Source organism: Protobothrops mucrosquamatus, unplaced genomic scaffold (assembly GCF_001527695.2).
Source record: "Protobothrops mucrosquamatus isolate PMUCROS unplaced genomic scaffold, P.Mucros_1.0 scaffold_310, whole genome shotgun sequence".
NCBI classification, from domain to species: domain Eukaryota; kingdom Metazoa; phylum Chordata; class Lepidosauria; order Squamata; family Viperidae; genus Protobothrops; species Protobothrops mucrosquamatus.
In genome coordinates, this window is record NW_015386386.1 from 324,144 (window position 1) to 351,377 (window position 27,234).

The 27,234-nt window shown below is 38.2% G+C and overlaps 1 protein-coding gene across 1 annotated transcript; it reads left to right on the plus strand.

Annotated features, from left to right (window-relative positions):
- Window positions 1–24,250: 24,250 nt before the first annotated feature.
- Window positions 24,251–26,637, plus strand: LRRN2 (leucine rich repeat neuronal 2). Its single transcript, XM_015832166.1, has one exon. The coding sequence runs from the start codon at window positions 24,437–24,439 to the stop codon at window positions 26,585–26,587; it is 2,151 nt and encodes a 716-aa protein (XP_015687652.1). The 5' UTR covers window positions 24,251–24,436; the 3' UTR covers window positions 26,588–26,637.
- The last annotated feature ends 597 nt before the right edge of the window (window positions 26,638–27,234 follow it).

Below are 27,234 nucleotides of genomic sequence, written 5' to 3' on the forward strand. Positions count from 1 at the left end.
TTTACTTGCTTCTGTGATTTACTAGCCAATTTAATGGTTATGGATTTTAAAAGCCATAGAAAAACATATCTAAAAAATGAACTAAAGGAGCATCAGACCAAGATATTTTGCTGAGTTCATTGCACACAAAGCAGCGGTACTGCTCTGAAGGATTAGTTGGTTTATCTGCTATTGGGCATTTAGAGGTGGAGGTGGAGATGGAGTCTGCTGGGCCACAGCTGCATTTAATTTAAAATGGTATCAAAACACATTAATACAAGAAAGCTTTGTAAGGCATCTTTTGCTCTGGTGCTATTTCACTGGCAGAGGCTAAACTATTACTGTAATTGGCCCAGATAAAAAAGCTACTTTTATGTGGAAGAGCAAAAACTTTTTCCTCTCCACATTCATTCCACATTATTACTAGCTTTCACTTTTGCACAAAGGTGATTAGAACATGAGCTTCAAGAATCACCATCTGTTTTCAGATTATTGAGGTACCCTTTGCTCATCCCCATTCAGCCAAGCAAATGCATCTGTCTGGCAGTACAAATATGTATGCTTCAGCAAAAAATATGACTTTTTTCCATAAACAAACTAATCTTATTATTCAAGCTCCCTGGATATTAGCCTGATGTAAGGATGGCAAACAATTTAATTTGTTCCTTAATTTCAAGTGAACTAACAAAATTGACACTTTGCGGATTAATAAAATGCAGATAGCTTAGCCATTCATTTTTGTAATGCTGCTTTTTGCTGTAAAATCCAAACAAAAATGCATAGGATAAATTGTTTACAAAAAATTAGCACATATTAGAAAATTGTCTTCAAACATAAGCATATATGCAAAAATTTTGACATTTCTGATACAGAAATTAAACTGGCTACATTTATAATTCAACATAGATACAATGGCACATATTAAGATTAAATTGATTTATTATCCCTCTTTTTAGGTCTATTTCATAAAGGAGAGATAGATCCTTTGGCTAAGTAATTTTTTGTCATTAAAGCAATTTAGTGAATTCATTGCACGTGCACATGTATGTGTCTGGATGGGTTCAATAAGAGAGTATAATCCTTTATATATGCAGATATGTAGATATGTAGAAAATAGAGGGGTAGAAAGGGGCACTGGAACCAATCCACATTCATGAATCCAAATTAAATTATCCCTGATAAATGACTGTTCAGCCAATGAACAGACGCTTACTACTGATTTTATAAATGCTTCTACTAACTGCTTTTACCATAGCAGGGTTTTTCTAACATTCAAATGGGTCTTCCTTCTTATAGTCTATGACAATTGTTCCACATCAAGTACTGCAGTCTTGGCCTTCTGTGTGATTCCCCTTAAGGTACTTGAAAAGTGTTGCCATATCCTCTCTCAGTTATCTCTTCCTCAAGTAAAATACCCTGTTCCCTCAGTCTTAAAACTGTAAAACTTCAGAGTCTTGAAGATTCTTCCTGTCCTTTCCTGTACCTAATACAGGTTTTTTTTTTCTGGTCCCAGAATCAGGCATGGTATTCAAAGTGGGTCAGTAGAAAAAGACAACAAATTTGGCCCTTAGAGTGGGAACATTCCAAAGTTTGGGCATTACCACCAAGCACATTCTCAAGTGATGAGCTGCAGAAAGTTATACAAGCAACATGACTTCTTTCAATGATTGACTTTACTGATCATTCATTCTGAAACTGTGGAGGCAAATGTGCCCATTCAGCCATTTCTGTCAGATGTGAAGCACCAACATCAGATAATGACTGGGTAGCCATGGTGAATCAAAGGTTAAAAACCAGAAAATGTGGGGAGAATGGAGAACAAAACAGTAGCTGGGAACAGCAGACTCAAGGAAAGAAGAGAAACAAGAGAGCTGCTGTGGTCTGCAAGCTGCGTGCTGGGGAATAGTGAGTCAAAATCCACTTTAGTGAGCCAAAATCCACTTCCCTCTTGTCCCTCTACCGTAAGCATTAGAGGCCTGCATCTCAGCAATTGTTAGCAGAAACAATTCCAGCCTGAAGCTGGGGCATCCCAGCTGACAGAAGCTCATTACCAACAAAAACAGCAGGCTGTTACAGCTCCAGCAGAATCACGTGGTTCAGCCATTGAATTTCCAGTCACATCACAAATGCTTTTTCTCCCTCGCAGACTCCAGCATGCAGCACCATAGGCCAAGTCTTTTGGACTGAAGATAATCATAATAAAAAAACTCTTAAAACCTGGAATCTGAGCCTACGCTTCTCTGAACAGAGGCAACAGATTGCAGGCAACCAGCAGTAAATGTGTGTACTACATGGGAGTTAATGAGAAGGTGTCCTTTCTGAACACCGGTTGCTAAGAGAGAGCTTTGTCCAGTTCCTATTGTAATCTGTCCATTGATTTTAATGGCATCAGGAGCCAATACTCAGACCTAAATAGCTATGTTTTTTCTCTAGCTTTTCATCTTGGAAGAGCCTTGAAAGATTTTACAGATCACATCCTTGCATCTTATTATAAAGGCAGATATTTCTTGGGGCCATTGTCTATGTCAATTTTAATGTTTATTTGTGGAATGTAAAAAAAAAAAAAAGCAGCAAAACTGTAAATGTTCCTTACACATGGGGGGAAATTTAACTAGAATGATACAATTATTTCCTGCCCCTACAAAATGTGTGATTCTTTTAAAGACTATATGATCAACTGGAATCATCACAGGATATATGTTATTAAAAGAGCATGGCTTAGTTCAACTGACAAAAAAAGCTAGCAAAGAGAAAATTATGGCATTTTACAAACCAATTACAGTTGATAGCATAATTTAAAAAGACTTCCTATTTGTAAAGATGACACTATCTGGTGCAAATATTATGAAGCCTCAGTAGATGATTTGGGGCCAGTCACTTTCTTTTAGCCCAGACTATCTCACAGGGTGGTTATTATAGGGGCAAATTAGAGGAGATGCTACATAAGCTGCCTTCAGATCCAAAAGAAGGTGGAAGATAAGTCATATGTATGTATACTGTATTCAGATATATTATAGTCAGATATATTATAGCCATAACATACTCCAAGTAGCAATGATGAGATCCCTACAAATACAAAACTAGGGTTAGGCTAGCCCAGTGATGGCGAACCTTTTAGAGACCGAGTGCCCAAAAACTGGCCCCGCCCCCACTCGACCCACCCCTGACCCACCCCCGTTCTGCCCCACCCCGCCTGCCCGCAGGACTACTCACTGCCTCCAGGGCCCACCGCAGATCACCCAGGCAGCCCAGCAGCGCCATGGCAGCCACGCCACGCGCCCAGCATCAATTGTGCACGATGAGGCATGTCTACGCTGCCTGACTGCATGTCCTTGGCTGCGCTGTTCCGCATGGGCCATGCTTGGGGGCAACTCTCCTCCAGGGGGGCTTCTGGTGAGGAGGAGGTTGTGGGGGGAGACAAGGCTGGGGCAACAGCACGTGTGCCCACAGAGAGGGCTCCAAGTGCCGCCTCTGGCACCTGTGCCATAGGTTCGCCACCACTGGGCTAGTCCTCCTTTTGAAATGCTGCTTTTCTGTGTAAATGGAAGACAAGGGACCTTCCCCCATTATTGACAGAAAACAGTCAACAAGAAAGATGGTCTTATTAACTGATTTTACATGTAACCAAGGGACAACTGAATTTCTATAGCTAAAAGATGGGAATTTGCTTGCTGTAAGCATTTTATTCTAGTGCCTATCTATCTCCATGATTGTGTAAGCTATTTTTCTGTTATGGAATTAAGAAAGCATATATCCAGGAGGATGAAAGTCACACAGAAAGCAGAGCCAAAGGGCAAATGTTGAAAGAGAGATAAAATGCTCTAGTGTTCTCAGGTTGAAACCAAAAAGTCTCAACCTGAATGTGATAACTGAGCTCCAGCTAGGGCCAATCAAGGACTCTATCCTACTATAATAATAATTTAATGTTTCGTTCTTATGGTTGACATGCTGACTTGCTTTCAAGACTGGTTATGAAGAATTACTTTAATTGATCATTCTCCATTTCTATTTGATTGCTGAACTGCCATAACCTTGCTTCTTGCTTTCAATAGAAACATTTGTATCTGAGAGTAGGCCATCTTATCATCTTACCTTGGAGGGATTCATATTTTTTTAAGATGGGTAGTTTGTCCTGTATTCTCAGAAAGTATTCAAACATGGTCTCTGAACTAATGTAGTCCAGAATAATTGTGCATCAATCTGATTGCATATGTTGCTTCATTAGGAGAGGGGGTACATTTCCTGCTTCTAAATATTCACATATTGAAGAAATACCAGTTACAAGTTACAACAGCTCACATGCAGCAGAATATTTCAACTTCAGTTTTTGTATATGTTTGTTTTAAAAGGATTTTGAATCTTTTGATATTTATTTGATTTATTTGGTTTGATTTGATTTGATTTATGTACTATCCATCTTGTCCAGAGGAAACTCTGGGCAGCTCACAAATATTAAAACCAGAAACATCAAAAATAAAACAGAAATAACAATAAGCATAGCTTTACTAAATTTTTATCATTAAAAGATGGGGGGGGAGATAAAGGAGCACAAAGACCATGAGGGAAATTGGGATCTTCTCTCAATCTGCTAACCATCTCCAGAGTGATACCCTGCTGTTGGGGGCCCAGGCCTGCTGGCAGAGCCAGATGTTCAGGTCCTTACAGAAGGTCAGGAGAGTCTGTGCAGATTTCACCTGTAGGGTGGCTATAATGTTCCAAAGGATAGGAGCCATGGCAGAGAAAGCTTCTCCTGAATCTCAACCACTGAAATATATATTTGATATGGGTTTTCCTGGGTATGGATCTCTCATTATCATAATCTGGATTCAGAAATTTGCAATCTGAGTTATAGGAGGCTCCAGACAAACAGTCTCCACTTTACCAGTTCACGACATGCTTTTCATGAAAAATATGATTTGCAATGTCTTCAGGACAAAATTGGTTGAACACATTTAAAAAGACTTATAATCAATGATAGGAAGGCAAGAGCTAGAGGTTTATTTTTTATATATATTGCGATCTTCTCTTCAGGGACAGGATGTAAGAGGATGGACCAGTCACATCAAAACGATGAACTGTGGCTCTAAATGCTTTGAAGTTCTGAAATAAGATAAACAAGAATATTTATTCACCTTCATAGCATGCTAGAAAAGCTATAAGAAGGAGGGGGAGAAAGCCAATTGATATTCCTGCTCCCTTGTATAAATGTTAAGAGTGCTCAGTTTCTCTGTAATACTTCAAAATAAACACTCTACCTCTCTTCAGTTTATTTTCTTCCCCTCCATGGTGCAATACATCCCAGTGGTTGAGACATTAAAACAGACTCATAAATGCCTCCTCTGATTCTTCCTGCTCAGATGGGGCTCCCTGATTCCTCTCCCTGAAGCCAGTCTGTGGTGCGGTGCAATAAAAAGTAAATGACTTTGCATGCTATCTCTGGCTTCATTGGCTTCTAATTAAGAAATAATGAGGTAGACTCTATTCTAGACTGCGGAACTAATAAATGACGACCAACATGTCTCCTGTCCCAGTTTTATGTTAGCAATGGAAATAATCCTGCCCTACTCAGGGCTCTCATTTGTGTAGGACATATTTTTGTAACTTGAAATATTACCAGTATCCCAGTGAAAGTTGAAGAAGAAGCAAAAAACAAAAAGGAATCTCAGTTTTCTATACAGGCATGTGCCTTTCTCCTTCCTCCAACCATAATGCATATAACACTGTTTAGTATTTTATTGTCCTTGTGACCCTAGAAATTATTTGTGGAGGGTTAAAGGATTTATGTTAATTATACATAATAATAACCTGAGGGAAAATGTGGTCAAAGAAATGGACAGGGGTTTTGTTTGTACAATTTACCTCATGTTTATTTTTGCAGTACTTACGCTGTTCAAAAAGCTCATTTTCATACCTATTAGCATGAAAAAGTAGTAAGAGTTTGCATAATTCATAGAATTTTAGAGGCATTCTGGATTCCATTGTTTTCCATTAGTGGCCATCTTACCTTTTTCTCACTACTTCTTCCTCTTTTGGGGGACTGGAGTCAGCTTCCATTAAAATCTACTATGAAGGGAAAAACAGAATAGCTACACAGTATGTTTTGAAGGGCTATGCTAGAAATCCTCTGTCTGGAAGATGTCTATTGGGTCATTAAAAGGTCTCCTGATTAATGAAACTCCAGAGAGTAAGCTCATTAATATAATACATGCATAGAATATTTCCCTGGATTGGTTAAAGAGGTTATTTAGATTACATTGCAATATGGATTGCAATGTAGTATCAATGTCAACTGAGATTTCTTCTGTTATTTTAGTTATTTTGTAGCTTATCTCTCCCCCCCCCCCCTTCACTCATCTCTCCCTCCGCCAACTCTATCTATGCATAATATTCCCTGGTATTTTTCAGGTCACTGAAGCTATTTGTTTGTAAAATCTTTGGTTTTTTATTTTGGTAATTTATATTATAGGAACCATATTTTTAAAGGCTTTTCCTTTTAAAAATCCTAGGATAAAAGGCAGTTTGGAAAAAGACCAATTACAACAGAAAAACTGTAAACAGAAAATATTCCGTTTCTCTACTGTTTCCCCAAGTTACCTCTTCAGATAAGCAACCATATGGGTCTGAGGGCTGAAGTTCTGTTTGCATGGAGTAAGTAATTAGGTTTGAGACATCTTAGAAGTGGACAAATTCGTGAAAAAAAGAAACATCCATTGCAATTAGTCAAATAACTAAATGGAACTATAAAGTCCAAAGATATTAAACCTGGAAAAATTGCATGCAAAGGTTGGCAAACTTCCTAGAAACAAATGACCTGATACTATTGCAAAGAGAATGCTAGATAATATGGAGATTTAGCCCAGTATTTTATTTATTTATAAAATTTATTGGCCGCCCATCTTACCATACGGTAACTCTGGGCAGTTTACAGTGCTAAGCTAAAACATAAAAAGTTAAAAACAAAAATTAAAACTAAAGACAGATGGGGAGGGCGGGGGTGGAGGGCGGGGGAGGTGGGATCTGTTATTACTCAATCAACCACCTACATTGTGCTGTTCCCCAACTGGGGCTCCAAGCTGACTGGCAAAGCCACGTCTTTAGCCTTTATGAAAAGATAGGGGCGTTGGGGCCAACCTCACATTGGGGGGGCAAGTTGTTCCAGAGAGCAGGAGCAACTGCAGAAAAGGCCCTCCTCCTGGACCCCACCAGCCAGAATAATTGTGCTGACGGGACCTGTGGCATGCCTTCTCCGAGTGGCATAGCCAATCCCTGTGGGGTGAGATGGTCCCTCAAGTAACCTGTACCCCACCATGAAGGGCTTTAAAGATGATCACCAACACCTTGAACCAATGCCCTCGGGAGCAGTGGTGTTGCAGGGGCCATTCTTGGGGCTCATAAAACTGCCCATTTTGCTGCACTCTGCACCAGCTGTAGCTTCTGAATGCTCTTCAAGGATGGTTAGCAGTATCCCAGGGCTTTTCATGTTAAACTGATGTGAGGAATAAAATTCAACTCTGAGGGTGTTGGAAAACAAAACAGGATTTATTTGAAGCATTTGCAAAGGCTGGTGGACCTCAATTCATGCAAGCAAGAGACCACACCTCTAATTAGTTTAACATAAACTTTTATACCTGTCCCATAAAATGTCACCACATCCTTCCTTTCCAAACCCAGTTTATAGGTCTGGTCTGGTCACATGCTTTCCAACAGCCTAGCAACAAGTTTTCAGACTTTACAACTGTTGTTTGTTTTTCATCTTACCTTTCCTTTTTTTTCTTGAATATGACACCCTCCCAACTTAGAATGATACTTATCTACAGAATGATGCCTAGCTAGCTAACCTGGATAACTTCAACATTTACAAATGATACATTTCTCATACTGGTAACCTAAATTCTTCCTAGAGAGAGCTAAATAGAAAGGAATGTGAACTGATTTGAGTAGAATTTTCATTTCTGCTGACTGTCCTGAATTGACCAGGATAATCCCAATTTGTGAGAATTCTACCTTAAAATCCCACTCTGGAAAATCCTGATTTTTCCAATAGAGGCACGGCAATACAGAAAAGTTTGGTATGTAGCTGTAAGTAAAATCCAGATAATGCTCTCCAACTAGCTGAGTATACTACATTACATATCATAGCAGCAGCAAAAGCAGTCCTAACTGAGCAGGAAAAAGAGAAGCAAGAATGTGCCTAGCAACAAAATCCAATCTAAAATGTGTTAGGTGTACTGGGAGTACTGTCTGTGTATCTTGCTAGGTATGGCTGGATTTGTGCAGGAACCAAAAGGAGGTCTATGCTATTGGTATCGAATAGCCACTATTCACAATCTGTTCACCCTCTGTTACTTGCTTACAGGCATGGGTACCTAGTAAGAATTTAGCAGAGAATAAAGTGCAAGTAGTTTTAAAGGCTTACTGTGCCCATGAGTTAAAAACTAGAGCCACTGCAAGCAATGTAAATCCTTCCACTCTCCAATATCTAGTCAGAGCTGAAGAAGCTTCTTGGATGAGAAGCAAAACATCTTCAAAATTCCAGTTGCCACTTGGAAAAAAAGCACCTTTGGGACAACCATACCTGGATTACTGAGAATTTGCATAGACAACTAGGCAGAATTTTTGCTTCCTCAGTCATGACTATAGAAAAGAGATGAATGCTTTTAAATAGTGGATTGGTTATCATTACAATTTACTGAACTTCCTGTTTTGGTATTCTTTTGGAGAGTCTGTTCAGAAGTAGATTCTTCAGCTGGTCACCATTTCTAAACCATTCAATCCACTTTTCTCTTCATTTCCTCTTCCTCTTTCCCTAATAGAAACTCTTAGTGCTTCCAAGACCAGTCATCTGACTACAGAAAAAATGGGGGTGAACAATGGATTATATTGTCTTAACCCATCATGCTTCTCCAGCAATTCCTAGATTTTGAATTGTGCAGATCAACATGACTGAATAAGGAACAAAAGAATCAACTTAATTATGGAACATGCTGTTGACTCACTCTTTTTAACTGTTGTGCTTTTGAATTAAAGAAGGATAAAACAATAAATAAATCTATTAATTATACTGACAGTCTAAACCTCCATATGATAAAACACAAAAAAAAAATTTGTTTGTTTATTATTTATTTATTCATGTATTTATTTGACATATCTAATCACCCATCTCATCATGGTACTCTTGGCAGCGTACAGAAAATTAAAACCAGTAATAAAATAGTCTAAATTACATACTACCCCAAAAAGCGCACCACTCTATAATATATCACAGGCCTGAAGTAGAAAGAGAAAGCATACCACCTATTATCATTAAGACCACAATTAACAATCCACAATTGAAAAATGGCTCGCTCAACCACATAAGACTTTATAAGACTTTATGTGGCCTTATAAAAATCATGTGGGGCTTCATAAGTGATAAACAGCACTCTGAATTATATCCAGAGGGCCAGTGGAAGCCACTGCAGATTGTGGAACAGCTTTATTATATGGCCATTTTATGGAATATCCAAAACTGCTTGCACCACTGCATGCTGGCTCTGCTGCAGCATCTGAATCTTCTTCGAGAGCAGCCACGTAGAGCATTTTACAGTAATCCAGCTGGGACGTGATTAAGTCTAAGGGTAATAATGCTGAAATGGCATCAATCATATTTTCCAATGACCTTTAGTGTATTCATATGAGGGTAGTGCATCTATCCTAGTCGTCCTTGACCTTTTGCGACATTCAGTACCATCAATCATGGTATCCTTCTGGACTGGTTCACGGAATTAGCAATGGGAAGCACAATGTTTTGGTGGTTCTCTTCCTTTCTCTGAGGCCCATTCCAGTCAGTGTTCGTAGGTGGAAAGAGATCGAGTCCAAGGTCCCCACTATGCCTTAGAGAAGAACAAGTGCAACTCAACCTGGCAACCCCAAGTGGCAATAGATTCTGAGATACCCCCCTCCCAACGTTTTGATTTTTCATCTCTGAATAGGGTTGCACTCCTCCAGAGAGAGTTGGTGCACATTTTAGGGATTCCCTTGGACCTGCAATTCCTGTTCAATGTAGATGCATGGAGCAATATTACATACTAAAACCATGATGTCACAAATATAATTCAAAAAAATAATGGCCAGATGTTGTGATGTTAAAGGAATAGGAACTCCTTCATTCATATATATGTACAGAATCAAAAAGTATTTTTAATATAAATTCCATCTTGATATTTCCTTTTCATGGTAATATTTAATCTGCTTTTTCCTTCCAAAAGCCATATCAAAGTAGTTAATACATCTTAAAATTAATTAAATAGTACAAAAATTAAGGGAACAAACTATAAAAAGAATTATCTAGTGATAAAAATATTACAATTCTAAGTCAGTTTCAATACACATGGAGAATAGCAATTGGAATAAATCTCAATAAGCATCAATATCAATAAATATTAAACTAAATTTCTGAAATGCAGCTATCCAAGAAACACACAGCTAACAATATACAAACTAGACCAGACTTTCATAAAATAATTTACAATGTATAATAAATAAAGAGTGCAGAATCGCAAATGCCATTATATTCCCCCCAAATGGCCTTCACCAATCTAATGTCTCCCAAGAATTATTACATTTTCCAGATAACATAATCATTATTGTCCAAAACCTTTGGAGAGCACCAGGTTAGGGTATTGTCCTGTTGAATCACAGCCAAAGAAATAGGGGAGAAATTCTGATTGTTCTTCTAACAATTCCTTTGAAATGATGCCTTCGGCAGTGGTTCACCAAGGACTGCAACTTTTGCCAGTATCTGAAACCTATTGCCCAGATTATGTCTGCCTGATCGCTCATTCATTCGTTCGTTCGTTCATTTATTCATTTGATTTCTAATTTATGGGCATCTTATAAGAAAGTTAAAGCATAAAAAATAGAAAAACTAAATAATTGACAATGAATAGCCATGCCAGGCTCTTTATAGTTTTATTAAATTACTGCTGGGTTAGAGCTAAGACACTGACATTAAAAAAGGCATATTTCTATCATTAGTGTACTGTACTATGGGCACATCTAACAGCCTTCACATCAATGAACAAATACAATTATATTAAAAAGTTCTTTGAAATTTCAAACCATGTGCAGACTTCCAGATTCATTGAAACCTTACATGAATACCCCAATATGCAAACAAGAGCCCCTTTCAGATGTTTCATTCTCTAGCCTGGGTTTATTGTTTGTTTGTTTGTTTTTCAGTTTGTTTGGTAGTCTTGAGAAGTGGGTCTGCCAAGATTTTGACATACATATTTGCCATATTGCCACATACAGCTTTACTGTAAATACAATACTCAAGCTGACAGAAAAGTTAACAGATTAAAGAAAATTAAACTGTATCTGTCTTCCCAGTTTTTTAAAACAGACAAACTGTTTGGGAGAGAGGAAGGTGAATTCTCTTACCAATTTGTTCTAAGCCTGTAAGAACTACAGGTAGTCCTTGACTTACAACAGTTCATTTAGTGACCATTCAAAGTTACAACGGCACTGAAAAAAGTGACTTATGACAGGTTTTCACACTTAACGACCATTGCAGCATCCTCATGGTCACATAATCAAAACTCAAATGCTTGGCAACTGGTTCATATTTATGACGGTTGCAGTGTCATGGGGTCATGTGATCAGCTTTTACCACTTTCTGACAAGCAAAGTCAACGGGGAAGCAAGATTCACTTAACAACCATGTTACTAATTTAACATACGCAACGATTCACTTAACTGTGGCAAGAGAAGTCTTAAAATGGGGCAAAATTCACTTAACAAATGTTTCACTTAGCAACATAAATTTTGGGCTCAATTGTGGTCACAACTCAAGAACTACCAGTACTCTGGGCCCTGTTTTCTCAAGATTCAATAAAATATATCACCAGAATTTCCTTTTCTTAAGTAGATCTGATGCATGTCCCTAGAATTACAGCAACAAAATTTAACATGGAAAAAAGTTTCCCTTCAGCTCTATAAATATGCAAATGATTCATGTCTATGAGTAGACCTAGTTCTAGCACATTGCACACAGGATCCCTGGGCAAATGTTGGGAATTTAGCAGATCCATCGATTCTCTCACAGTGCTGTACCCACTTTACTTCATTGCACAGTGAAGTAATTAATTGCATGAGTTTTGTATTTCTGACTGTGCTGCTTTCAAGCCTTCTGCCGCCATTGTTAACCAATTATTAAGCATAACATGCAGCGGAACTGAAATACTTTTTTCAGAGGGCCCTCAAATTAGAGCTGACCTGTTGCAGGATGTGGAAGATTGTGACCTGGACATTCTTGGAGAACCCAGAGAAACATTTTCTGTATTTGTTCCACAGCAGACCAGGTCTTCTGTCAGAATGCATCTCCTCCTTCCCTTTTACTCCCATGTGTTTCTTCTATGTGTTCTAGAGGGATGGAGGTAGAAAATAAAAAGAAGTGTTGTAGCACCTTTTTGGCTGAGGGGAAGAAGCATTTCTGAAGCAATTTGGGAACTGCAGGAGATGCAAGAGGGAGGAACTATCAGCAGCATTTTGGATTCTGAGGATTCTGAAGGCCTTGATACCAGAACATAACTAGGAGCCATGGTGGCGCAGTGGTTAGAATGCAGTATTGCAGGCTAACTCTGCCCACAACCAGGAGTTCAATCTTGACTGGCTCAAGGTTGACTCAGGCTTCCATCCTTCCCAAGTCAGTAAAATGAGGACCCAGATAGTTAGGGGCAATATGCTGACATTGTAAACTGCTCAGAGAATGGTGTAAAGTACTATGAAGTGGTATATAAGTCTAAGTGCTACTATTATAACTAGCCTTCAGCCATGAGTGGAGGTGGCATATGGGAGTTGGGCATAGCTTTCCTTGCTGGACTGGATCTCTACCTTGCTATTTTTCTGTTTCTCAATTATCACCTCATCCTGCCTTGCACCTACTTTTCTTCTTTTTCTTTCTCAATCACATATTGGCCATAATCTCACTGAAATGTTGCACCAGAAGGGTGTTTTCATATGTGAGCCAATCTAAAGCTCCTTCAACATTTTTGATTATCTGGCATGACAAGAAGCAGAGGCACAATGAAGTTGTCTCTTGTGCAAAAGTGATGTCCCTGCAAGGTTAATATAATTAAGATGAGATCTTTGAAACCACGGGCTATAATCAGCCAGCTGTATATGCCAACCTCTATGCTTGCTTGAAACTATGTACAATATTATCTTACATGTAGAAGCAGATCCATAAAATCTCACAATAATCTGATATGGCAACTAGATGTGAGCTGCAAAAAATCTATAATACCACTATTTAGTAATAGAAGAATATAGAAAAAATTAATTTGGCTGCCATCTACTAATTGTCTGGAGTTTTGCAGTTCAGATTTGCTAAACATATGGTTCATTATATTTATACTGAATGGACATTCAAAAAAGGAAGAGAAAAGCCTTGCTGGTTTCTGTATTTTTCCTGCTGGAGCTGCTGATCAATGCTTAATCAATAAATTTAAGGCAAAATGGAGAAAATGCAAAGCACTAATGTCTTCTCCTAGGAGTCCTTTATGGAAGAAAATGTACATCCAAAAGGGTATAATAATACCATATACAGAAGCTTTGGGTCAAAACAAATTAGAAAAGGAAGAACTAAAGAAATAATGGACAGTCTTTAACTTTTTTAATTTTGTGGTATAAGTGATTTGCTCCTCTTCAGCCAAGTCATGCCATTCACTCTCATACAACTTTTAAGATGTCTGCCTACTGCTGGAAAAGTAATAGAGAAGACAGATTAAGATTTGTGCCCAGTGTAAGTGAAATAAGCAATAGACTTCTCAGGAGGAGAAGTGGGAGAGAGTTAAATTCAGGTAGCCAAGTACTGTGTAGTACAGAGACTGTTTTCTGATTGAAGAGGAGTGGTCCAGGTCTAACATAATGATAAATTGCCTCAAGAAACTGGGAAAGTAGAAGCATTCAGCTTGCCCATATCACCAGAACAGCCAAGTGAACAGACATAGATTTGCAATTTATTACAGCCTTCTCCACTATGATGAAATGAACTGCACTTCTAGTTAAATTATAGGATGTACAAAGCATTTGGTAGAGTTTCTTCACAACAAATGGGAGTGCAAATGAAGCACCTCTCTTTGAATGAAAATGAATATATTTAATAGATCAAGCAACATTGCAAAAACAGGCCGAATTGGCCTTTCCATCAGTATATCTGCTTTCTTTCAAATGAAGCCATTTATACTTCCTTATTTCTAACTTTCCACAAACATGCTCCTCCAGTTCCACCTGCCCACAATTTCTGTATAGTTAAAATATTTTGTTCTCTCAGTCAATTATGTAGGATTATACTATAAAAATATCCAGGGCATTGCAGAGAAGGTAGATTAATTTTTACAGCATCTTGGAGTGGATGCATTTGGGTTTCTATACAACTGTCCCAGTCTCATTATAGCTGGATGATTAAATAAAAAGATGCAATAATCTCAAAGAAACTCCATTAAATCCTATTTATGAGGCATTAGGAAACTTCCACTTTATTTAGCTTGAGACAGAATTATTCAATTAACTTTTGTAAAGGAAAACAATTGTCTTTTTAAGGTCTTTATTTACTTAAGGACCTCTATTTATCCAAGTTCTAAAAGCATATGTTTAAAAACTAGTACCATTCAAAATGACCAACTCCCCCCCCAAGTAAATTAACTTTAGATTAAATTAGAAGATATGTTGTGTTTTATCCACATTTCCCACAAACTCCTTGAACTGAATCCATCTCCATAATATCCAAATTAGCATATTTGTTTAGCTACATGTTGATTTAAAATTAGTGCCTTGAAGCATGTTCAGCTACATGTCCTCTTAGGTAATGCAACCAATCCCATACATGTTCTCTATTTCAGCAAAAGTGCTTCTTTTAAAGCACTACATTACAACAATCTGCTCACTTTTTTCCTAGATTCCCTTTCCCATAATGCTAATTTGTCTTGAAGCACCATAGGTAAATCAAACAATCAGAGTACCGTAAGTCTTGATGAGAAGGGACCTTTTAAAAATGCCTGCGATCCATTAGCAGTCCTTTTTTTAATGCAATATCAACCCCCTACTGTGAGCACATCTGAAAGGAAGTGATAATGAGGAAAGAAATATGGTGACACAGTGAGAATAATGCAGGCGACAGAGAGATGGAGAAATCAAAACACTTGACAGGATAACCACAAATACAGATCTGCTTTTTAAATTCCCCATATCAGCTTAAAGCTTTTAAACAAAATGCATCTGTTTTACACTGTAGCGTAATTAGACCATAAAGCACTAACCAGTATAAATCACTTCAATCTTCAGGATACCCTGTGAAGATGGTCACAATTATTTCAAAATAAATTGCATATATTGAGCATTATCAAGCATTCTTTTTAAAATGTTTTTTCCCCTTTCCCTATCTTTACAATCCCAACTACATCTCCAAGACTCCTTGCCTCTTCCTTCCTGTGAGGCTAGCTTAAAATTAGGTTGGTAAAGAGGAGGATCTCCTGCATGCTAAATTATTTGCTGATTGCCTCATGTCTCCTGGGGAGGAGTTTTTTTAGGAGGAAAGGAGGACCAGGGCATAGTAACAATGTCAAGTCTTCCTTTCAGACTCCTAGATTTTCCAGCTGCTGTTGCTGATCTGTGACTTGTCATCTGCTATGCAATTTGGGAAAATTAAATGAACAGGGACATGGTTTTCCAAGGTAACATAGTTTTTTTTAAAAAAGCACTCATTTTGTAAAGGATTCTAAGTAAAGATTAGATGCCAGGGCCTTGCTGTGATCTGTGCACCAAAATTGATCCTATGCATTTATGCCTTGGCTTTTAGCCAGCCTTTGCTTTTTATTATATCTCCCAGAGTAATTGTATTAAGGAAGGGGTTGCTATATTGATTTTCACATCCTTTGTGATGGACCTTCAATTTTCTTTCCCACTCTAGATGAAGGTTTTTTTTCCTCTGCCATAAATCTATCAAGATACTGCAAAACAATATATTTTCTTCTTTCAAAGGAAAAACATAAAAAGATTTCTTCATTCCCTTGAGATATAAAAGTGATCCAAAAGCGATTAAATCACAACAGAAATTACTATTTTTATTGAAATTATTTCAGTGTATGTGCCTGAATAATTTTTACATAGCATACTAGGTATCAAAAAGGACTTTCCAGGCTTGACCATGATGTGTTGGTTTTGTATGTATAGAGATCTTGTTAATATATTTATTTGCTTGTAAGAGAAGCCTCCTTTGGTTGATTATGATTATGTGTCATCAAGTTGGTGTTAACTCTTAGTGACTGCCTAGCCGGCCAGATGCATAATAGCGAAACCACGCCCGCCCCATTGCCAGCAATGGCAAAAAAGTCACGATACGTCGTGAAACGTCACATGACATTGTGATTTTGACACCCATGGCCTAGATTTTCTCCAAGAAGATCTATCCTCAACCTAGCCCTTAAGGACTTCCAACAGAGTACTCATCACTGCTATAATTGGCACCATGCACTATTATTCCCTTTTATTCTTTTCTTCCACCTTTCCCAGCATTATAAATTTCTCCAAAGAGCTAGATTTTTGCATCATGTGTTAAAGATATGATAGTTTGAGCATGTGGTTCAAGTGAAAACTCTGGATTGCTTTTTTTAATGTTTATCCACAGTATTCTCAGTTTTCTCCAACACTAAAGTTCAAAAGCAACAATATTTGGCTTCTTTGAAAACCAATGTTTGCTTCCATAGAGTATCACAGGGAAAATGATTGCTTACACAATATGATCTTAGTAGGTATAGATGCATCATCTTATCTGAGTACCATTTCCAAGGGTTTCTTTGCTATTCTACAAGTGTTAGTCTGTGGTATATTTCTTGACTGGTGGTTCTTTTATTGTTGATAATGGATCCTAAATAGCAGACATTATTTACTGCTTTAATATCTTTATTGTAGCCCATATTTTCATTATGCTCCTTGATTTTCATTACTAGAGCTTGCAGATTATTTGCATTTTATTTAGTAGTATGATCAGCATAGTGAAGTTTTTGATGTTTCTTCCTCATATTTTAAAATCATACTCATCTTTTTCCAATCCACCTTCCTTCAATATATATTTACCATATAAGTTGAAAAAATAAAGGAAGAAGAAAGTATATAACCTTGCCTTACTCCTTTGCCAATCTGAATTCATTCTCTTTTGACATGTCCAACCAGACTGTGACTTTCTGATCTGTGTATAAGTTTTCATAAGGACAATGAAAAATTCTGAGATTCCATTTTTAAACCACATTCCACAACTTAACATGGCCAATATAATCGAATACCTTTATATGATTAACAAATCATGTATTGACATTTTTTGCATTCTTTAGTTTTGCATCAGTTTGATCTGGTAGTTAAGGCACCAGGCTAGAATGGGGGAAACTATGAGTTCAAGTCTTGCCTTAGGCATGAAAGTCAGCTGAGTGACTTTAGGTCAGCCACTCTCTCTCAGCCAACCCACCTCACAGAATTGTTGTTGTGAAGAAAATAGAAGAAGGATGGTGTAGTGGATATGTTTGCCACTTTGAGTTACTTGTAAAAGGCAGCATATAAATAAATAAAATAAAATAAAATAATAAATAATAATGTCTCTTATTCTTCAGCTTTTTCTCTTCTAATCTCAGGGCACTATCATTTTGCTAACATATTTTGGGTCTATTAGTTTTTCATCTGTTGTTTCTTGCTGTTTTTCTAAAGGTATTCTTTCAGTTCCTTAGCTTTCCAACTTGGTAATGACAGGCTTTCTAATCTAACCATTTTCTAATACCAAAATTTCCTATAATTAGGGAATATCTTCTAAAGTATGTTGGAATTTGAACATCTCTACTGGATAGAATTTCAGAATAGCATTCCAGTTTTGCTTGATCTTCTTTAAATTAATTACTTTATTGGCAGCTTTTAGCATATCAATTTGAGAGTAGCGCCTTCTGAGTTTAGAGATATTTTGGAAGACTTACCTTATTTTTCTTAGTCAGATTCCATATTCAATGTTTATAAATCTCATTGTAACACTGTTTCTTGTCTCTTCTAACAGCTCTCTGAAATTCTTTGATAATCTCCTTCCTAAGTTCTTTATATATCTTGATTTTGACTTTTAAATTCTTGACAATTTCCACTATTTGTTCTGACACAAAGTTTACTTTTTTTCTTTTTTTAGATCTCTAGCAGTTATTTTTCACAATCATCCTTAACAACTTCTTTTACTTCATTCCACAGTTTTTCTGGTTCTCTATCAATAAAGTTCAGGATTTCAGAGCAATGATTTTGTTATCTGTTCCACATCCAGCCCCGGGCAACATTTTTGCTGTTATAACTGAGCTCTTCCACCTCCTTGCACTTATAATATAGTCAGTTTAATTTCTTGGTAGTCTGTTAAACGATGGTCATGTATAAAGATATTGTTTTGGTGGTGGGAAGGCTTTGTTAGCAAATGAAGATATCATTGGATTGCCTATGATATCAATGTGTGGCTGATTCACTTTACCTTTCACTGTATTGAGCTTTTCTATATTTATACTTTTTAAATCCCCTGATCCCTGTAATTCTAACTTTGCAGCTTTGGATTTTCATTTCCTGCATGGCAACCTCAGAAGCTAGACAGTCTGAAGCTTTAGCCTACCAGCATCATTAACCCATTTAGTACTCCAAAAGCTCCTTAGCTCCTTTTCTCAGTAGTATATTGAGTGCCATCTGACCCGAAGGTCCCATCATCTGGCATTATATCACTGATCATTTTATATTTTCTATCCATGTGATTTTCTTGCACAAGGGTTCCTTGTTAACTAAAATGATCATCCACCTCCAGCAAATTCCTCTATTGCTGCTGCTGCTAGATACTTGCTTGCTCCAGATGGGATGATCTTACAGATCTTACAGACTTGGTAGGTCTTGCTGGTATTATATACTCTTGGTATCCTTCTAGCATTCTTTGCTCATGTCTCCCAGGAACCCTCTGTGTTAGTCCTTTTTGGGATTGGCAATCAGGGTTAGCCAAAAACATTTTGCTGATTGAAGTAAAAGACAAATTAGAGGTTCCACACCTTCCATTTCTATGTAAAGAACCTACTAACATTTAACTACTCATGATGCAACAACTTCCTCCATTAGTTCTGAGAATTCTAAACTAGATTAACAGAAAGTGATAGGCCACTTTCATTGCTGTCCTCAGGCAGTACAAAGTGGAAATGACTGGGTGAGGGCATTGCTGTTTCTTTTTTTATAAATATAAATATTTTATTAATTTTCAATTTTTACAATCATGAGTACTTAATAAACAAAGTGTTGCCTGGGTCTATTGATACTTCAGTGATACATATTAACTTTCTCAGTCTAGTTCCAATACTACACCATCCAGTGCTTCCTTGGTCCTCTCTTCCTTTGGTGGTATGCATTTTTCCACAAATAAAATTCTTGTTACTGTTAATACATATACAATTAAATATAGACATCTTCATCACATTTTTCTGGTATTATACATAGTGTCAGTTTATAATATCTTTTCTAGCCAGAACATATCTCAATTATATTTGCTCTTAAAATCCATTTGTTCAATGAATATCCTGTTTTCCCCGCTTTTTAAAAATTTTAATTTCCCATCAATGTTCAAAATATCTCTATCGCTTATAATTTTCTCATAATAAATTATATTTGAATAACCAAAAGCTTCCCTTATTCAAGCTCTTTTAAAATTTTCATATTTCCCATCTCATAACAGAGTATAATATTCTAGTTACCAATCCTATCCTTCTAATTATAATAATACTTTTATTTCTAATAGTTATCTATTTTCTTAACCATATTCAAACATCTGTTTAATAGTATAATATCCCATCTAATAGGTCAAAACCTCTATTTTCTTCAGTCTTACTCTAGCTTTCTTCCTTTGCCAAATAACTTTCCAAGTCAGTGCATTTGAATCATCAAGTAATTCTTCCTCTGTTTTTGTATATATTGTTTGGAATGAGGAAGATAATTTGATTGAAGTATTTTTGGAAGAATGCTCAACCCATTTATATTCATTCCGTCCTTCTTCAGTTTTTCTTTTCATTTCTTGTTTTATCAATATTCAGCATTTCTCCTAACAGCTTTATCATCCGTTCAATCAGCTCTTCTTCCTTATCCTCAAATGTGTTCTGAGATCTTGACAAGTAAGATATATTTTCCATTTCCAGTGTTATCACTGCATCTTCTAATTTTTCATTTGTCTGTATCTGTCTATTAATTCCTTCCTTTAGGTCCTCCATCTCTGGATCTGTTTCTTCTAATTTTCCTTCTGTTTTCTGGGTTACTATTTCTTTCTTTGTAGTCATTGTCTGGATTTGTAACTTTAGGTTACAAAATTGTTCTATCTCATTTGCGTTATTTTGAAATAAAACAATTGTCTCTTGGATTGATTTTAATACAGAAATAATTTCTTTCTGAGATTCAATAACATTTTCTTGCTGGTATATCAAGCTGGGGGCTTTGGAGACAAGTGTTAAAGATGTTTTTTTACCATTTGTGGCTAAGTATGGAGTACCCATTTTGTTTTATAAAACACAGATAAGCAGCCCAAGAGTTTTTTCTTTCTCTTTTCCCAGCTGAAGTCTGTAAAAGTGAAAGTTTCCAGGAACAACAAAGAGTCTTATCTAAGTCTGGGCTTCAAGCCAAGTTTCCTTTAAGCATAATAAATTGTAGTGTTGTTATTCACCACTAGATGTCATTGATGCCATCTTCCAGCTTTCCAAATCCAAGCCTATTTTACAGACTTTCAATTATCTTTTCTTAAAAAAAATTCTCAAAGGTACTTTTAGTCTCCAAATTTCAAAGCTATATATCTGTATTAATTCCAAATTAATCTTGTAGTTTTCTCTATTTTCTCCCAAAGCAATTAATTTGCCACTTTTCTTTTCCTGAGGGAGCAGGGCAAAAACTTTCCTTCCCTCTCTCATCAGGGAAGATTCTTTGCTTTGGGCATTATTTTTTCCAGGAAAGTAGTATTAAGGTCATAAAAAGAGGATACAGTCTCACCCAGTTCCATCCAGGTTGCTCAAAAATTGCTAGTTAGTGCTTATCTTCAGTTGTTGGCAGCTTCTGGCCACATGAATGTAGTCAATCTTTCCCCCACCAGTTTGGAGGGCTTCCTCAGATCCAGTGGAAGGGGTGCCACTCCTCTGCGATCAACAAGGGTCTCCTTCTTCTTCATCATCTCTCTGGGGTGACTTTCGACCCTTTTTAGGGTCCCCACGGGGCAAATTTGAACGTGGAAGATGGAGCCCCATCTTCCTGCATCTGTCACACTGCGACACTTAACCGGAAGTCAGGGCACTGCTGTTTCTCACTTGACATTCATACTCAACATATACATCTGATGCAGCTATCTCAGTGTGACTAATGGTAGAACTGACCCAGTGGCCCATCTGTCATCTGCATCTTCTCCTATTGCCTGTCTAGATCCTATCTAATTGTTGCTAGTTCAACTCTTTGCCTCAAACACAGTTGCCAATAAGAAAAGGTGTTAAAAAATAATGGACAATACAGATCCCTGCATGAGTCTTAGAGCTTATTCACAAGTGAAACTAAAAAATAAAAACACCTTGGAGTGTTTGGAACATGTCTCTTGTGAACACTACTAATGCCAGTTAGCAAATAGGAAGAAAGTAATTTTGCAACCATTTCATCTTCTCTCCCTTCTGAGAAACTATATCTACAAGAGATCCAAAGTAATTACAGAAGTGTACCTGAAGACAACAGTAGAATTTCAACTAGCAACTCCATATTTTTCAGTGTAGGACATACTTTTTCAGTCAGGAGAGTCTTCCCCGTTCCTTCCCTGTTTCTCCTTAAGCTGCTGGTAAAATATAGGTGGTCGTCTATTTATGACTGTAATTTGGACCAGAATTTCTGTTGCTAAATAAGGTGGTTGTTAAGTGAATCGTGGCAGATTTTATGATTTTTTTGCCATGCTTGTTAAATGAATCACTGCAGTTGTTAAGTGAATCATGTGGTTGTTAAGTGGATCTGTCAATGGTGAAAAACCTAAGGTTCTACTTTTAGGCAAGAAAAACCAAATGCACAGGTATAGTATAGGTCAGGGCTTTTCAACCTTTTCACCCATTGTATCACTTTTAGGATATGGCAACATCCGAGTACCACCAGTCGCCTAGCAAGGTGTCAAAAACTTGATGACAAAAAAAGAAGAAAAAAAGTGATAAAGTACAGGTAGTTCTCGACTTACAACAGTTCGCTTAGTGACTGTTTGAATGGCACTGAAAAAAGTGCCCGCCAAGCCACAGCCGAGCAAGATACTTGCCTGTCCACCCGGTGGCGCTCTTCCTCCTATCCGAGGTTTTCATTGTTGTGAGCATTTCTGTTGAGGATTGGCAGAGGGGGTGGGGGGGTGTTTGGTTTTTAGTCCCCCCCCGACTCCTGGGTGGTTGCAGCAGGTTTTGGTCACTTCACATGACCCTGGGACACTGTGACCGTCATAAATATGAATCAGTTGCCAAGCATCTGAATATAAATCACAAGACCCTGGAGATGCTGCAACATTCCAGCTGATCGGTGCTTCTTCTGGGCTCAGCAGAAGTGCCAGGATCAGCGCCGAGCTCCAGCTGGAGCCTGGTGCTGATCCTGGCGCTTCCACTGAGCCCTGACAGCCCTGCAGCTCCAGCCATCTCTTGCTCAGGATTGTGCGGTGCTGCCACCGGTTCAGCTCATTACCCTCCCCCGCTACCACTTTTCTAGGATAGTCGCGTACCACCTGCCAGGTGCCAATGTACCACAGGTGGTACCCGTACCACTGGTTGAAAAGCCCTGTTATAGGTGGTAATAGTGGTAATTGTGAGAGGAGTTTTAGAATCCTAGTGGGCAATCAAATATGAGCCAGCAGTATGCTGCAGCTGCCAAAAAAGCCAACACAGTCCTAGGCTACATTAGGGATAGAATTAAGATGAACTGTTAATATCACTTTATAATGCCTTGGTAAGACCACACCTGGAATACTGCATCCAGTTTTGGTCACCATGATATAAAAAAGATGTTGGGACTCTAGAAAGAAGAGCAATAAAGATATTAGGGACTGTAGGCTAAAACATATAAAGAACAGTTGCTGAAATTGGGTATGTCTAGTTCAATGAAAAGAAGGACTAGGGGTGACATGATAGCAGTGTTCCAATATCTAAGGGATTGCCACAAAGAAGAAGGAGTCAAACTATTTTCCAAAGCACCTGAGGGCAGGACAAGGGGAGCTGGTGGAAAATAATCAAGGAGAGAAGCAACCTATAAATAAGGAGACGTTTCCTGACAGTTAGAACAATTAATCAGTGGAACTACTTGCCTCCAGAGGTTGTGGGTGCTGCAACAATGGAAGTTTTTAAGAAGAGATTGAACAACCATTTGTCTGAAATGGTATAGGGTTTCATGCCTGAGCAGGGGTTGGACTAGAAGACCTCCAAGGTCTCTTCCAACTCTGTTATTCTATTATTCTGTGGCTTCCTCCATTGACTACTTGCCAGAAGCCAGTGGGAAAGGTCACAAATGATGATCACATGACCCTAGGTAACTATAATTGTCATAAATACATGCCTGTTGCCAAACACCTGAATTTTGATCACATAACAGTGGGGATGCTGCAACAATCATTAAGTGTGAGAACTGGTCGTAAGTCAGTGTCATTGTAACTTTGAATGGTTGCTAAACAAATGGTTGCAAATTGAGGATTATCTATATGATACCTAACTCATGACTAATAATAGAGCCCTTTTTAGCAATTAGTATTTAGAAAAAGATATGTGTCTATGTGTTTCTGAAAGAGAAAGGATATTTTTAAATTTATGACAAGAGTGGCATAAACAGTATGGCTTTTCTGAGAAAATAGTCTTGCTGGTCGAGCAGATAAACTCCTGTAAAAAGATGAGCAATTATGGTTTTATTGGTCCAATGGTGTCCTTATTTCTATTACCACCATTTTACTGTCCTACTTTAGTCAAACCAATTCAATCAGGTTTCACAAAAATGTGTACCAAAACTCCATGTGAATCCTGAGTTTAAGAGTCTAAGTAACTCTACCCTAAATCAAAATGTACTTTATAACTTCATGCTACCTCCAGAATGGGGTCTAAGTTTTGATTTTCATGTGTTGTTACATGTATATTTCCATTTTTCTTATAACATTCTCTTTTCCCAATCTCTTTCAGTTAAAGCTGTAAAGAAAAAACAACGTTACAAGCAAAAGAAGAAAGGAATTGTTTATGGAAGAGAAATAGCCAAACTTCTGATTAGAGAGGGGACTACTACGGCTCCTTCCATTATGAACTCTTCAGCTGACAAAGCTTCTTACCTTTAGCATAAAACTACCTGCATCAACCGCAGAGATTCTTGAAGGAGTCAGTGTGACAAGGCAGTGGCTATTTCCACTTGCCTTCATGTTGAATTCCAGATGTGTCCTGTGAAAGTATTTACTTTGAATGGAAGTTGCACTTGCCCATTGAAAATGAGACACTTCCAATTGAACTTGCTTCTCATCTGTATGGCAACCACCACTGCTATTCTTGTTGTGCCATGGAAAGTCAAATGTCCATTGCAGTGTGTCTGCCAGATCAGACCATGGTATACTCCCAGGTCTGTGTACAGGGAAGCAGCCACAGTTGACTGCAATGATTTGTTTATCTCCACAGTGCCTGAAAGATTGCCAGAGGGGACACAGATTCTTCTCTTGCAAAGCAACAATATTGTCAAGGTCGAGCAGAGTGAACTGGGCTATCTGAAAAACCTGACAGAGCTAGATTTATCACAGAACAGTTTCTCAGACATTTGGGACTTTGGTCTGAAAAATATGCCTCAATTGCTGAGTCTTCACTTGGAAGAAAACCAGCTGGCTGAACTTCCCGATAACAGCTTCTCAAACCTGGCTAATCTTCAGGAACTTTATCTTAATCACAATCAAATACGCAGGATTTCTCCCCAAGCCTTCTTAGGTCTTGGAAATCTCTTTCGACTCCATCTCAACTCCAACTTCTTAAGGACAATTGACAGTCGTTGGTTCCAAGTACTACCCAGTCTGGAGATCCTAATGATTGGTGGCAACAAAGTAGATGCCATTCTGGATATGAACTTCAGGGCTTTATCAAATTTGAGAAGTTTGGTTCTGGCTGGAATGAACCTGAGAGAGATTTCAGATTATGCTCTTGTAGGCTTAAAAAATCTGGAGAGTCTGTCTTTCTATGATAACAAGCTGATCAGTGTTCCCAAGCGAGCATTGCAGCAAGTTCCTGGACTTAAGTTCCTGGATCTGAATAAAAATCCACTTGAGAGGATTAAGCAGAGTGACTTCACAAACATGCTACACCTCAAGGAACTGGGACTCAACAATATGGAAGAACTGGTTTCTATTGACAAATTTGCCTTGATCAACTTGCCTGAATTAACAAAATTAGATGTGACCAACAACCCTAAACTATCCTATATTCATCCCAGTGCTTTCCATCATCTCCCCCAGATGGAAACTCTCATGCTCAACAACAATGCTCTAAGTGCTTTGCATAAGCAAACACTAGAGTCCCTCCCCAGTCTGCAAGAGATAAGCATCCACAGCAATCCCCTCCACTGTGATTGTGTCATCCGCTGGGTCAATAGTACTGAGAACCACATACGCTTTATTGAGCCTCAATCCACATTGTGTGCTGAACCTCCAGACCTAAAAAGAAAACATATACGTGATGTCCCCTTCAGAGAAATGACGGATAGATGTTTACCCCTCATCTCTGACAAAAGCTTCCCTTCTTATTTAGAGGTAGTAGATGGTGAAGACATCTCTCTTCATTGCAGGGCTTTAGCAGAACCAGAACCAGAGATCTACTGGGTCATACCATCAGGCCTTAAGCTATTGCCATTCTCAGAAGATGGAAAGTATAAAGTGGACTCTGAGGGGACAATGGAGATTCGCAAGGTCACAGTACGAGAGGCAGGCCTCTATACGTGCATGGCTCAAAATCTCATAGGTGCCGACACTAGAAGCATCAGCCTAATAGTCAACAGTTCTTTTCCTTTTAGTGAAGACACGCTAGAGCTGATCATTGAGGAAGTCCAGACTTACAATATCCTGGTTTCATGGAAGCCTCATATCAATACCATTTCATCTAATCTCACTTGGTCCAGTTTCAACCCCGGCTTGGACTTAACAAATGTAGCCCGTATTCCAACAGGTACCCACATCTATAACATCACAAGATTGCACCATGATACAGAATACTGGGCCTGTCTTCATATAGCATTTGCAAAATGGCAGACCAAGGTTGCCTGTGTCAATGCAAGGACTAAAGAGGCTCAATACCAGTACTTAGAAAGCAGGCAGGGGGCCCTGATGGTATTGTTCCTCTGCATGTTGATGCTATCTTTAAGCCTCATAGGCAACTATGGTTTAAGTTCTTTCAAATTTCAATCTAGAAACCAGGGAATCTGCATGCCATGGAAAAGAGCCTCATCTTCGGTTCGTGTAGTATATCCAACCTTTATCAAACAGTGGGATCAAGAGAGAAAGAGTGAGACACTCCTAGCCATGGAGGTACAAGCAACATCACTGGACTCGTGAAGGTTGCGGGTTTTTTCCTCTGCGAGAAGGGTGGATAAATATATCTGGTGAATTTCTTTAAAAATTACCAAATACAGATAAAAAGGGAAAAATACTGAAGTATGAAAACCATGAATATGGAAGATGGATAGGAAAAGTTGTCCCTTTTCCACTCAAACCATGAGTTTGCTTGGCCAAACATATTATCTTTTAATCCAAGATAATCTATTTTTACTGAAACAAAAGTTGCTGAAAAGACAGGCAGACAACCTGAGAACCTTTTGTAGTTCGAACTTTAAGGTTTTGTAGAGACGGAGAAGGTCCGTCGATACTGAGGAGACCGTCGGACAATGGTTATATGAAACACGAGTCGTGTACAGACGAGGGGTGCCTTCATGTTTTTCCGGAAACCTCTATGGAAAGAGACACACACCTACACATAGTGGTGTCTCTTAGAACTGGTTTAGGTTGTTCCCTCTTGTGACCTGAAGAATTTGCCTCCTGCAGTACTTTCCCAAGGAAGCAAATGTGATACAAATAGAGGCAACTTTCTCAGCCTTGAGAATCAGGAAAAACAATTACAATCGAAGGGTGGGGGGTATGAAACTTTGAATCCATTAACCATGTCAGTTAGCCAGTATAGACTGGATTTCAATTCAAGAACTTAA

Bases quoted from the DNA above. Each gene is read 5' to 3' on its own strand.
- LRRN2 (XM_015832166.1), top strand. From the start codon at position 24,437: ATGTGTCCTGTGAAAGTATTTACTTTGAATGGAAGTTGCACTTGCCCA.